The sequence below is a fragment of the Haliotis rubra genome, unplaced genomic scaffold (genome assembly GCF_003918875.1).
Source record: "Haliotis rubra isolate DU_JTF1 unplaced genomic scaffold, ASM391887v1 Scf69, whole genome shotgun sequence".
NCBI lineage: Eukaryota > Metazoa > Mollusca > Gastropoda > Lepetellida > Haliotidae > Haliotis > Haliotis rubra.
Genome location: NW_025767401.1, coordinates 1,049,181 through 1,063,434, shown reverse-complemented (window position 1 = coordinate 1,063,434; position 14,254 = coordinate 1,049,181). Strand labels below are relative to the sequence as shown.

General features: G+C 38.7%; 1 protein-coding gene across 1 annotated transcript; it reads right to left on the bottom strand.

Annotated features, from left to right (window-relative positions):
* Positions 1-633: 633 nt before the first annotated feature.
* LOC124258274 (galactocerebrosidase-like) lies at positions 634-14,161 on the bottom strand. Its single transcript, XM_046692341.1, has 19 exons — positions 13,957-14,161; positions 9,822-9,887; positions 9,590-9,658; positions 8,749-8,812; positions 8,204-8,292; positions 7,918-8,082; positions 6,198-6,236; positions 5,840-5,976; positions 5,543-5,636; positions 5,165-5,202; positions 4,560-4,684; positions 4,104-4,243; positions 3,759-3,824; positions 3,439-3,531; positions 3,170-3,311; positions 2,757-2,943; positions 1,789-1,948; positions 1,306-1,383; positions 634-828 (listed from the first exon to the last, which is right to left on the bottom strand). Exons 1-19 carry the CDS (start codon positions 14,053-14,055, stop codon positions 634-636), a joined length of 2,046 nt encoding a protein of 681 aa, XP_046548297.1. The 5' UTR covers positions 14,056-14,161.
* Positions 14,162-14,254: the final 93 nt, after the last annotated feature.

Here is a 14,254-nt window from a genome sequence, read left to right as displayed (position 1 = left end):
GTCTTCTCTTCAGGATTCTGTAAGTATGCCCATTTACGCAGAAGTATCTTTCTCTTCGAGATGTCGGAAGAAATTTGTAACGTTTGCTATAGCGAAAGTGATGCACGATTGACCTCATTTTGCCAGAATTATACAATGCAATTTCTTGACACTGGTTAAACGTTTGAGTAAATTTACTCAAGTCAGCTAACGCAATACTACTGCAGGTTGTATGGAAGGAAGAATTCAGGGGAGTAACCGGCTCTCCCATTACTCCATGCTTGTACATTAATCGGGTGGCGATGCTCGGGGACCTGATTTGTCATCATGGTCCGATTATATGGATTGGGATTCACAGCTCGATTGGCCAAAACAGACGTCAAATGTTTTGAACATAGTTCACTCTAAATGTCCGTGTATGTTTTGTGTGAAAATGTTGATAGGGCATCGGTATATCAACAATGAAAATATGACTTTCTTTATTTCCTCTGTGACGTTAATTGAATTGACAAAAATGAAGCTTGATGTGTCTCCTGCCAACTTCATACCATGTAAACAATATGGACAGAGAGTGAAGAAAAATGACAAACTTTTCCGTTTGGTAAATTAACATATTTATAACGATATGGATTATCTCCTTACAAGTGTTATTTTTCATATGTTTCGTTTCTTGTGTAATTCTTTCATTCTTCTAAGCCCTTCCTTCGGTTCAGAAATCATAAAGTTATCAAAGTCAGCTTCTCCAAAACTGGCCGTTCCAAGACCAGCAAATCCAGACTTGACCGTTGCAGGAACTGACGTTTCGTTAAAGAGACTTTGACCATTGACAAACGCAGCAACTTTCGTTCCCTGTGACAAGAAAACACAAGGTATGTTCTCATAATATCAAGGAAAACAACCTTGGATATACATTATAGATTACACTTTTCGTTATGGCCAACGTGTCTCAGGGTTTCCCCAGTGCCTCTTCAAATAGGGAACTGGCCACAATGTAGTGATACTAAGACGTCATGGTAGTTGATCACGGCGTCCGCTTTTAGGTTTTCTTGTAATAGTCCCCATATTGATCAAGCACAAAACTGTCAAAACTGACAGTGTACCGTTGTAAAGTGGTGGGCAGGAAAACATGCTGGGGATTTTTACAAAATAACTTTTATGTTCAATGTGCCATGAAAATTGATTGGTTGTACGACATGGTAGATCGGTTTACAAGAAACATTTTATTCAAACGAATAGGAATATTGTTCCGAGGACGTTTACATATATTGGTGAAAATTATGTCTACATAAAGTACATCATCATTACAAAGTATACTGTATAACTGACCTGAACAAAAAGGCCTATCACATTCCATTCGTATATGTTAACAGAGTCGATATTTCCTTGGGTAAGGATGTGTTTCCTCTGGAACAAACAAAGGTTGTAATTATTTGGTAATTTGAAACAGCTAACTTAGGGAGAAATCGCTAATTTTGATAACTTAGTAGATCCTTGGGCGTGTTTGCATTCTTGTATGTTTTTCGGTCAGTTATCTTTTGTTTTAATACATTTTACTTCAATTTCCATTCCTCGCTTTATCTCTTCTAGATAAGCACGTGGTATATCTAGGTTAGCTGGGATGTGGATTTTAACGCTCGCTGAGAAATTTGTTATCATTTACGGGGGCGGTAACGTTTACATAATTTTGACGTATTTCGTATTTATATTTGAAATATCAATAGAAATAAAATAAAATCTTCGATCAAGCATATCACAAAAATATATTATTGATGACATGCACAGGCGCTTCTCACCAAGATCAGAGCTGACCAGATACGTCTTGTTCTCTTGGTAGAAGTAAAAGAAGACCCCTGTGTTGTTGTCCGCGTGACACCCCCCATGATCCACTCTGGCGGCCAGGAACACGCCCTCAGCTCTGACAGGTGACGTTAAGTTGATTGACACTTGGCACTGGATGTATGTCTCAGACCTGAAGTGAATTGCAGTCAGTGTCAGTGTGTGCCAGCATTGGGTCGTGAAAGGCAGTATGTAATTGTGGCAGTGTTTTATTATGTAGGTGTGTGACAGTGTGAGGCAGTATATGGCAGAGAGGCAGTATGTGGCAATGTATGTCAGTGTGTATCAGCATGTGGCAGTTTGGGGCAGTATGAAGTGGTGGCAGTGTGGCATTATGTAGCGGCATGGCAGTATGCGACAGTGTACGACAGTATTATGGCAGAGTGGGGCAAAATGTGGCACTGTGTGGCGGCAGTTTTTGACAGTGTGTGGCTGTATGTGGCAGTATGTAGGTGTGTGTTTCAGTGTGTGGCAGTATATGGAACAAAGTGTGTGACAGTGTGGCGCAGTGTGTGTAGCAGAGTTGCATTATATATTTGTGTGGCAGTGTGTGACTATGGCAGTATGAAGCATATGGCAGTATTAGGAAGTATATAGTAGTGTGGTAGTGTGTGGCGACAGTGTGTAACGGTGTGTAGCAGTATGTGGGAATATGCTCTTGTCTACTCACAAAAGATGAAACGTAATATCGACTGTGTTTTTCTTCAAAACCGATCGAATAACACAAAGTCTAAAGACCAGTTTACGAAAGATACGCGTGGAGAAGACACGGATATATTTATTCGCCAACAGTTTCATCCTTTCACCCAGCAAGGTCTCCCTGCACAGTTAGAAGGAGAAGGGATGTAAACACATGCAAATCTGCTGATACATCGTAATAAATACTCACTCACTCACTCCCTTTGCATGGGTTACTAAGGAAAGGTAGTTTGACCACTTACCAGTAATATTCGCCTACCACTGCCAGCGATACTCCAGCCTGTTCTATTGGACACCATGTTGACCAGGACACCGGCCTCCGTGTGGTCACCTGCCTCATCACCTTGCCACGATCACCACCCACTGTCGTGGCTTCAAAGGCTCCAGTTTGAGGAGATATCATGTACGGTTCCTCATACTCTCTATAACCTGGCACAGATAATTAGAATGCATATACCAAGCATATAATGACACGTGGTACTGAGCGCAAACGCATTCCTTGATCTTTTACTGTTCGGTTCTTTTTGTGGCTGAATTAAGTCTCAGAAACGAGGCATTTCAAATCATATTGTGGCTCATATGATATCTATATGGTTTGATTTGTGACCTCAAGAAATGTTTGGTTAAAGGATTTGGTTATTAAGGGTTTACTGACCATTAAAATCATCCATATATGGCAGAGGGAATGGCTTAGAAGAAGGAGGAGGAGGGTAAGAGCCCTTGCCTCCTGTGGTCAGGGTGGTCAGTGTGTACACCTGGTTTACGTCAAGGTTCATGTTTATCTTCCCATCTATGACCTGCAAATGATCAGTTAAAGACATTCAGAATGAACCTAGTGAACAAGAAACGAACACATCTAAGAATCTTAAGGGCTTTATTGGTGTTGTGGAAGTATTAATGTTCAGTAAGTTGCAAAATACATACCTGGATAGGTGGGTGTTTCTCAAAAACGTAAGAGTCCGTGAGATTGTCAAGATTCAACTGGGTGTACCAAACATTCAGCGTTGTAATCGAAGCCTAGAACATAAAACGGTTTTGGATTGACAACAAAACGATTAGATGATACAACACATTTATCAATGTCAGTCCTCTGTACTTAATTACCACTGGGTAACTGTGGAACATACGAATGATCCTTCTGGCAGTATTTTGAAATATAGGTGTCGTATAGTAATATTAAATACAGAGAACAGTGTTATCCTTGTTTTGCCTGAAAGTATTTAAAGTAGTATGAATCTACTCACAAAACTGTCTTGAAGTTGTAAGGTGACATTCTCCGCTACAACTGGAATACCAGTTCTTCTCTTATTCTGTAAAACATGAAAATATATAAGTATTAAGTATATATAAATATACCACATTTATGATCATATAAAAATATATCGATGTTAAGTAAGGGCTTGCATTAGGGAATCAAGTAAAGAGAGAACCTTAAAGGCTTCCATCTCGCTTCTAATGATCCAATGATGAACGTATTTTATATGTGTGCATAAACTGTAGAATAGAAGCAAGTATCATCGGATCAGTTCTTAAAAACATTGCCGAGAGTTCATTGACTGTCAGAGTTTACTGAACACTGGACAACTTACAATTGTCTCTATGACAATGGTGAAGTCCTTCTGGTCCGGGCTGACCAAAGACACGTATATGCCGCCATTACTGAATCTACCGACTCCGGCTCCGTGTTTCAAGTATGTCCAACCAGGTCTCGTGAACTGGGTACTATGAGCTGGTATAAATGTAGTCGAGTGATTGGAAATAACGAACAATGCAGTTGCAGTGAGAAAGCCATATTCGTATAACAAGAACTCGTATTTTAATCGTATTTAAGCTTCAGATAGACCCAAAAAGATGGAAAGTCAAGATTTTGGTTTAATGAAGTGAGGATGGGTTCCATTCACATTATATTCTCCATATTGGAGAAGGTGCTCACAATATTAGTATTGAGCAAATCGTCCCACAATTATTATGATCAAGTCACATAGAGGCAGAACAGGTGAGGAATTTTAAGGGGCTATATATGGTTATTCATTATCATTCTCTACCTGTCAGGTACACATCAACAGGAACTGTGTAGTAACCGCTCCATGGTTCTGAGGCGTTCAACAGGCCAGTCCCTTGATGAGGAAGACCCTCATAGAATGCCTCTACCGCTGGCCACATCACCGTCCTGTGAAGACGTTATATACAGTGGAGGTGAAAGTAGGTAATGATAGAGCAGAGACCTGCTATATTCCGTGTGCCCGACAAACAATTGACTTAGCGATGGCAACAGGCGTTTTCAAACAAATATAATTACCAATTCAATGTTTGCTTTGGTGAACAACAGTTAGCTACTATGAACGTCTAAAGGTGCGACGAGAAAATATTAGATATTTTGAGTTGTTAATAAACTTGAAAAAACGAAAAAGTATGAATAGACAACATATCGAAGTAACGAGAAGTTTCGAAAATTGTTTCATGTCATTTGCAACTCGTGTGTCATTTATTTACGCGAATGAATATAGACAAGGGAAAAGCAAACGCAACCAGGAACGTGTGACTGTCTGTGTTCAACTTGTTACCAAATCAATTGTTCAAATGGCATTCAATATTTCAAGAAATCTAAAGTTGATTGAACTATATTTCATGTTTACACAAATACACTTACCCTGTCATGAATCCGTTCACATAGTTTAAATTCCAGCGCTGCAACACAAAGTGTTTTGTTTTTGTAAAATTTAGGAAAGACCAATGTGAAAATGTTCTTTCTGTGACGTTCTGATACATCAGGATTGGTTATGGTGACAGATCTCTAAAGACATTTGCCATTGCTTTAAATGGATCGTAAAAGTATCTGAACAGTTTAAGAAAAGAATTTTACAAATAACTTCCATTTGTAAATATAAAAGCATCCGTTCACACTGAAAGGTTTTAAGGTGAACGTCGTTTGCCAACATTTTATGGAAACTTCAAGCCTTGAGACTTCTACTGCTGTTGTTATAGTATACGCAACATTACCCAGCCTAAACGTGTTACAAGCTCTTACCAAATACAGGGTTTTTGAAGAATCCTCTGAGGCCCACAGTGGTTTTCCTGTGTCTAAAGCAAGCAGAGAGCTGTTGGTCTCAGGATAATGCACACTGAAATGGTAAACAAATTATGCTTGGTGTGAATAACCCAATGCATTAATTAATCATGAAACTACGGACATGCTCATGACTTTGATGCCAATTTAGTCTTAAGGCCATAAAGTGAACACAAGACATATGTTTAGTTACCACAGACATTCAGTTTTCAATTGTTATTTGTCTAGTTTATGAGTATATTATTGTCCACAACGTACCCAATGGCATATATAGAGTTAGCTAAGTCTGGATCAGCAAGAACCTGAGATGATATCTGGTCCCAGTCTTTGATGTTATCTGCGGCAACAATCAGGGTGTTCTGAAGATAATGTTGGTCCAGCATTCTCCGTAGGACCTGTGGTTAGAGAACGCCGGTGACAGTTTTGTCAGTCACAATGTCGTATATTGCTGTAAATTACCTGCCTGGTCGAAATATTCTAGTCCAGATTCTAGCATCTAGCATCTGGTCTAGCGTCTTCCGGAGGACCTGTGATTTGAAACCGGGTGACATTTTATCAGAATGTTAAGTTGTACTTTGAATTTCTCCTTGTTCCTAGTACAGATTCAGTTCCCTACCTTTATGTAGGTGGTCGTGTACCGGCTCTCATTCCATATCTGTAAAACAAGAAAGCGACTACATGAACGTTTTCATTATTGCATTAGTTCAATGCATCTGATCCCTTATTCTGTAATAATATGTTAATGAATTACATTCTATAAAATCCAATCGAGCATATAACTGTGTTTTTCATCCTCTTTTTAAAGAAATCTACACAAAAATGTTATCTTATTCCGCTACTTGGAATACGAATTGAATCTAACATTTCATACTCGTAGGAAACAAATCAACTTATTCATCAATTAAGAAACACTTATAATAATAAGGAAGAGAGTGTCAACTTCTTTATGATGAGGAACGTTTAGGAGTTTATTCTTATTCCTTCATCAGGTGAATAAATGAAGAATATACTCCATGGCGTTGCGTTCCTCATACCTAAGAAATTAACATTCATTTAACTCCCTTGTTTATGTGTATCACTTCTAAATGTCATTTAAAGAACTTATAAATCCATATTTACAGACGCCTTCAAGGATGGTGACACAGGTTATATTTGGGGTCTGATGCACAAGAAGTGGGACACCCAAGTAGGTACGAATAAGTACATGAAACGACACCAATTATCGGTTATACCTCCTTGAGGTGTCTGGATATTTCATGATGAATGCCTTATTCTGTAATAATATGTTAATGAATTACATTCTACAAAATCCAATCGAGCATATAACTGTGTTTTTCATCCTCTTTTGAAAGAAATCTACACAAAAATGTTATCTTATTCCGCTACTTGGAATACGAATTGAATCTAACATTTCATACTCGTAGGAAACAAATCAACTTATTCATCAATTAAGAAACACTTATAATAATAAGGAAGAGAGTGTCAACTTCTTTATGATGAGGACCGTTTAGGAGTTTATTCTCATTCCTTCATCAGGTGAATAAATGAAGGATATACTCCAAAGCGTTGTGTTCCTCATACCTAAGAAATTAACATTCATTAAACTCCCTTGTTTACGTGTGTCACTTCTAAATGTCATTTAAAGAACTCATAAATCCATATTTACAGACGCCTTGAAGGATGGTGACACATGTTATATTTGGGGTCTGATGCACAAGAAGTAGGACACCCAAGAAGGTATGAATAAGTACATGAAACGACACCAATTATCGGTTATACCTCCTTGAGGTGTCAGTTTGAATCGGTCATTATGGGACGATGGCGTATTGGCCATTCGACATATACACATGAATATATAAAATTATTACAAGGCGAAGATCCTCCGGTTTGAATCCATTGTGATGAAATAATAACTATTTCATAATAATAATTAGTCCCGTGACCACAAGTATGGCGATCTACCTTCCGTTGTGAGCGATCTGTAGCCCATGTAAATATTGTGTTGGTTTGGAAATATTGTTTTATGGTTACTTGCTGGTTTTAAGTCTGTGATATTAATAATTTAACTTTGTTGACAAGTATTCATATCGTTTACGATTGTTTTTATCAATATATAACTTTCATAGTCACGATATGGCTGAAATACTGCTTTAAATTTAATCACTCAATGTATCGATTTAATGTACCCGTATCAGTCAAGCAACAGTGTCATGAACATTTGTAAATGAATTGATATTACAACACTATATTTACCACACAAAGTTAGCTCTTAAACTTAGCGATCTGCACAATGCAAATGCTTGTTGCCATATGAATTGAACACAAGACCCACGCACACCAATATAGTCGATGTGGAGTCCGTATTTCGACTTGGCACCAAGGATCCATTTGACAATGTACATGGCTGTCTGTTCAGGGTTGGCGTACACGTCCCCTGTGTCCCCTCCCAGCCAGCCAGGCCAACCCCAGGGCAGGCCGATCAGTTGTATGTCAGGGTTACGCTGGAGAAGAAGAGGAGTAAAAGGTAGAAAAGTCTCTCATTCAAATAGAAACGTTGTTGAAGTGTATACACATACATGTAGACTATTTGTACAATTATAGGATGAATATTGTCAAAATTACCTTTTTAGCTTCCAGCATAACCCACCATTCATAGCCTCTTTCATAGTTTTCTTCGTCAGGTTGGCGCATGTGAGAAGCTTCCGACCCCTCTGTACAAACAGAATCCACTGACATGTTTTATGTTAACAGAATGAAGAACTGTGCTTAAATGCAATAACAGTCAAGAAACATTTAATCACCTTAGCAAAGTAATCAGTTTAAGCCTCCAAGTCTGGTCCTCTTTAGTTTGGGGCGGTGGGGATAGCTTAGTGGTTAAAGCGTTCGCTCGTCACGTCATGTGTGAAGCCCATTTCTCGTGCCCCCCGCCGTGATGTTGCTGGAATATTGTTAAAAGCGGCGTAAAACTACATTCAGTCACCTCTTTAATTTGAATTATACTCTGGCAATGATTTTATCTAAAACCTTTCATATTTAAAATTACGTTTGAATTTATAGTTTCTCTATAGTTGCTCTAACAACCGTGCATACTTTATGCCTATCCCCAATACACATTGCTCTCAGCCTTGTACGAGTGATGTCAACTAAACGTGTTCATGTTTCCCAACCTGTACTCTGCATGTCTCCACCGATCTCCACTTTAAGAAGCTGCAGAGCAGCACCGAAGTCAGGCTGGAACAGAAGATGTGAATATAAAAAGATCACTTGATGGTCGTATATTTATAGTTTCATAACACGTTACAGAGTCATGTATCGTAGGCATTTTGGAACAGTGTTTATCAGGGATATTTATAATATTCCTTAAGTTATGCAAATTGATCAGTTCTCTAAGTAATGGCCATGCTGTAAATAGAAATGAAATCTGCACAGCTTGACCATTGTCATCATGGCCACTATCATAGAGTCATTAGCTGCCTAATCAAAGTTAGACAAAGGCCGGTTGGCCACTGAAGCATGACATTGTGGATGAAGTGCGGGATACTGCAGGCTGACCACACATCTGTCGCAAATACGACACATGACAGTCAGATCAGGATTCGACCCTTAGGGAGAAATTGAGAATGCTTTGTGTTAGTCGAGACTTGACCCTGAGACATCGGCTAGGCAGGTTGGCTGACCATCGCCTCCAAATCATGCCGCCTAGCCCTTGTGATAACATCATGTATTTATACATATTGAATCCAGAATAAAGTGTTGTGGACCCACTGATGGATTCCTGTATTTGAAGACACAGTTATCCCTTCTTAAACAGCCCGGGATACATGCTACACGTGTAGTCAAATCATGTGGAGTAGCAATGTTTTATATAGAATAGAAGAATGTACATCTCATCTCGACCTGAGGTTATTGATTGTGAAATTGTGATTTATCTTCGTAACACGATACACAGTCCTGGCACACCTTATCTTGAATAGGGCTTCTGGAATGCTGAAATTGAACTTACGTTACCTTGAACATATAGTCGAGTATTTCATCCCGCTGCTTTTGAGGGTAGTTGACCAACAGTTTGGATGTTGCCTGGAAGTGAAAGTATTGATATCTATTAGACAACCTCATGAATGAATGAATGGAAGGATTAATGAATGAAAGAATGAATGAATGGATGGATGGATGGGTGGACGGATGAATGAATGAATGAACATTCTGTAACAAATAAACAAACCGTTAGGAACCTACTTACCCCTCCACCACTGATTGCTCCGATCCCGTCAAACCGTCTTCCTAATCCACCATCGTCCCCGAACACGTATGTCAGTCTCTCAGAACACAGACAACCCTGCACTCCGAAATACAACAGCACGATCCTTGCCACGACGTCCATATTACCGCAAAGTGAACAACTCAGCTCCCGAGAACACTTAATTTAACTATCATATATGAACTCAGCACCTATGTAGAGAGCTCATGAAGAACAGGATATATCAGAGTAGATCAAGGAAAATAGCTGATCAAATGTTTTCAGATACTTGGAGGATGATTATGACAAGCATATGTAATAAGTATCAATAATAGTTGAAGTAAATTGAAGCAATTTTAGAACTAATTGGCTAGACAGGTGCTTACACGGTCAAGTACGAATTAGGACAATACTTGTGACGTCAATTGAGAACGACGACCCGTTGACTTGGCCAGTGGGAGAGGTCACCGCGTTATCTTGTATAAGGCCATATATAAAAAATATACTTCTTTCTCATTACCCCCCGACCCAAAACTTCGACCGGACCCTTAGATTTTTTAAATGTTTTACACTAGAGAAAATCAAACTTTGACTCTCAAACGTGCATGAATTTTTCACACTTCTAGATTTTGATTTTCCTTCGGAGAAAACGTGTAAATTTTCACAGGAATCATTTTTTTTGCATAAACCACTACCACTACTAACAAAAAATAAAATATAACGTAAAATCTGCCTATATTTTTGTTTTAAAAATGGGATGAGAAACAAAATGTGTTTCTTATGTGGCCTAACCAAGGTTAAATCACTTTATCCCGTGACATTGGTGCAAGATCCTACATGTTATCTTTAACATTTTCTGCAATGTTTGTACTTCTAGACACAGATGTGATATCCGCATTTGAAACAATGATGCTTCAAATTTCACTTTTTGATAGTAATTTTGAGAACGAGTGATAGGTAATTGTTCTAATCATACTACGTCGCTGACAGCCTGTAAATATTTTAAGACCAGATAAAGCCGTGACTGATAGCAACACCCTCACCGGGCGATAACACCAAGAATGGCCTGACCCCATTTTACCAAGGAATAACCTGTAACTACATTTTTCACATGGACTAACGACAATTAAAAAAATCAACAACTGAGTTTTATACGGGCCCTTTTACAAACCACAAGATCCCCATTTGAGAGGTTCTTATGTACAGGATTCAATCCAAGGATGTGATAAAACCTCTCAAAGTGTCATTGACAGGTACATTCGGACAATGTCAGGCCGTAAACACCCATGAGTGATCTGGCCATTTAAAAACACCCTCGTATTTGATGCACTCTCAAAACATTCATTTTCATAATATCAACATTAATTGACTCCGATATATCTCCCAATGTTTTCAATCGTAAATTAAAAATGAAGTTCCCCTACTTTAAAGAGTATACGTATACCTATGTTGTTAAAGATTGTTCGATAAAGGCTCATTTGATGTCAAGGCTAACGTGACAGGTGAAGGTACATGGCAGGCGTCTTAGTCCAAGGTCAGCGGTAAGTACAGAACAAAGTGCTTTCATCCTCAGAAATAGTTATGTAGGTGTAAATCGTTGGTATTTTAAAGGTTTAACGAGCGCTTCAGTTAGGTAAACAAGAAAAAAAGTCAGTGTTTACCCTTGTCGGTAATACTGCGCCAAGAACAAGGGTACACCTTAAGCTTGTTTAGAGGTGATACTACAGTGAGTATGGTTTTACGCCGCTTTTACCAATATTGCAGCAATATCACGCCGGGGGACACCAGAAATGGGCTTCACACATTTTACCCATGTGGGGTATCGAATCCGGTTCTTCAGCGTGATGAGCGAACGCTTTAACCACTAGGCTACCCCACCACCCCGAAACTACAGGAGTGAGTGAGTTATAATTTAACGTCACATCGGCAATATTGCATCCATATCGTGACGAGAACATTTGACATGGAAATAGAATATATATAGATATTATAAAAACCTGCCGACGAAGGACAGTAAAACAACTATAATATCACAATTTGAAGTAAAACTAGCATAGAAAGTTAAAACAAATAGCAGTATTTGGACAATACAATATAAAAAGTGGCCAGAGATCGCCAACAACTGAAGGGAGATCACCATACTAGGGACCATGGGGACTTACATTACTTTTGCTACCTGCATGGACCCTAGCTGGATTTACACCATCCCTTCAGCCATTAGCGTTGGTGCTGACATTAAGCCATACACGTCAAAAACACAACAATAATACTACGATTAAAAACCTGGTACACTTAAATTGACTTTCAAATGTTTTGGGACTTACATACCCTCGCAGGATGACAATACTTTTACGCTACGTCAACCCCCTTTGAGGGTACATCCACTAACAATCTCAGTTACTAATTCAAACTACCAATAATAAAATATATATCTATTTACAAATCACTTAACAAATCTAATTCCTTTAAAAATGCAATAATTAAATGAGAACTGACATTATTAAAAAGATCCTTCATAGTTTGTTTATGATTTACTTTGAAGGTAGTTATCCCTTTCCGAGATGGAATATTCAATGCAGTCAAGCGTCGTTGATGTCGAGAAATCATTGACTGTTCCTCATATGACGTCCTTTCATCACGGGCGAGAGGGAAGCAGGCGACTTTTTGGCCAAGGGATAATTCCTTTAAAAATGGAGGATCCTCACCTTTTAATAGGTACTCATGCGTATATTCTGGCTGTACCAATACGTGTGGCCAATACGACATCGTCGTATGGTGACCTCTTCAAATCTGGACTGACAGCCCAAGTAGGTGTAACCGATAGTTGGTTTTATTGCATGTAATTTATTGAAATCTACTTGGGTGTCCCACTTCTTCTGCATCAGATCACGGATATAAGATCTAATGACAGGTTTGAAATCACTATATGGTAGAAGAACTGGTGTCACAGATTTGGTGAGAGCTGTTTTTGCTGCATCATCAGCCATTGTGTTTCCCACAATGCCAACATGGCTGGGCAACCAACAGAAGACAATGTCGTATTGGCTAGTGGCAAGATTACTGTATAGTTCCAATATATCTAGAATGACGGGATGGTCCGAAGACATGTTTTTCATTGCCTGAAGACATGACAATGAATCAGAAAATAATACAAATTGTTTATGATGAGACTGACGTTTAATGTATTCCAAGGCTGTCAATATTGCCATGGGCTCTGCTGTGAATATGGAGCTATTGTCTAGTAATCGGAATGTGATATTGTTTGATCCGATGACAGTGGCACTGGACACATTGCCACCATCTTTAGATCCATCAGTAAAGATGGAACGATGGGAAGTATATTGGTTCCTTAACTGGATGTATTCCTGTTGGTATATTAAGTCATTTGTGTCAGATTTCTTATGATTAGTAAAATCTAGGTTCACTAGCGGTCGGACCAATTGCCATGGAGGCGTTGAGAGAAGCCTGCATGGACATATAGTCTCCAGTTCAATATTTGCAGCTGTAATATGGGATTTCATCCGACTTCCCAAAGGTGGAATTTATTTAGGGTTTACATTAAACAGTTCTTCATACTGTGGATTAAAAACTGCACCATAAGCAGGATTTGATGGATTTGGACATAACTTTGTGAGATACTGAAGAGATAATTTAATGCGGCGCTGATGAAGAGAAGGTTCATCCTCTTCTACATAAAGGCTATCGATAGGTGATGATCTGAAAGCACCAGGACATAATCTTAAACCTTGATGGTGAATTGTATCTAATTTTTCTAAATTACTTTTACATGCTCCACCATATACAATTGAACCATAATCTAATTTTGAGCGAATAAGTGATCTGTACAAGTGGAGGAGGGTTTTTTGGTCTCCTCCCCACTTTGAATTCGACACGACTTTCAACAGGTCTAAAGCCTTCAAGCATTTAGTCTTTAGCTGACTAATATGCGGCAAATATGTCAAATGATGGTCAAAAACAAGACCCAAAAATTTGGCCTGTTCTACAACCTTAATGGGAGTTCCACCTAGAAATAATTCAGGATCTTTATGTGGTTTATATCTTCGACAAAAATGAATACAATTTGTCTTGGATTTTGAAAATTTGAAACCATTCTCGAGACACCAATTTTGGATTTTATTAAGGCACAACTGTAACTGGCGTTCAATTGTGCGCATATTTTTGCCACGACATGAAATGTTAAAATCATCAACAAATAAAGACCCATCAATTGAGTCATTTAAAACTTTTGACAAACTGTTAATCTAAATGCTAAACAGTGTAACAGACAATATACTACCTTGTGGTACACCCTGATCTTGATTATAATGGTCAGACAGGGTAGAACCCACTCAGAGCTGAAATGTTCTGTCTTTTAAAAACTGAGATATAAAATGCGGCAAACGGCCTCTCAGTCCAAAATCATGTAAATCTCTCAA

What these genes read in the sequence shown, in the direction of transcription:
- LOC124258274 (XM_046692341.1), bottom strand. Translation starts at nt 14,055, where the DNA reads ATGACTCAATTGATGGGTCTTTATTTGTTGATGATTTTAACATTTCAT. An exon ending in TGTTGATGTGTACCTGACAG is followed by an intron (nt 4,244 to 4,559) that starts GTAGAGAATGAT and finishes CATTTATACCAG; the next exon opens with CTCATAGTACCCAGTTCACG. An exon ending in GTGGTAGGCGAATATTACTG is followed by an intron (nt 1,949 to 2,756) that starts GTAAGTGGTCAA and finishes AATTCACTTCAG; the next exon opens with GTCTGAGACATACATCCAGT.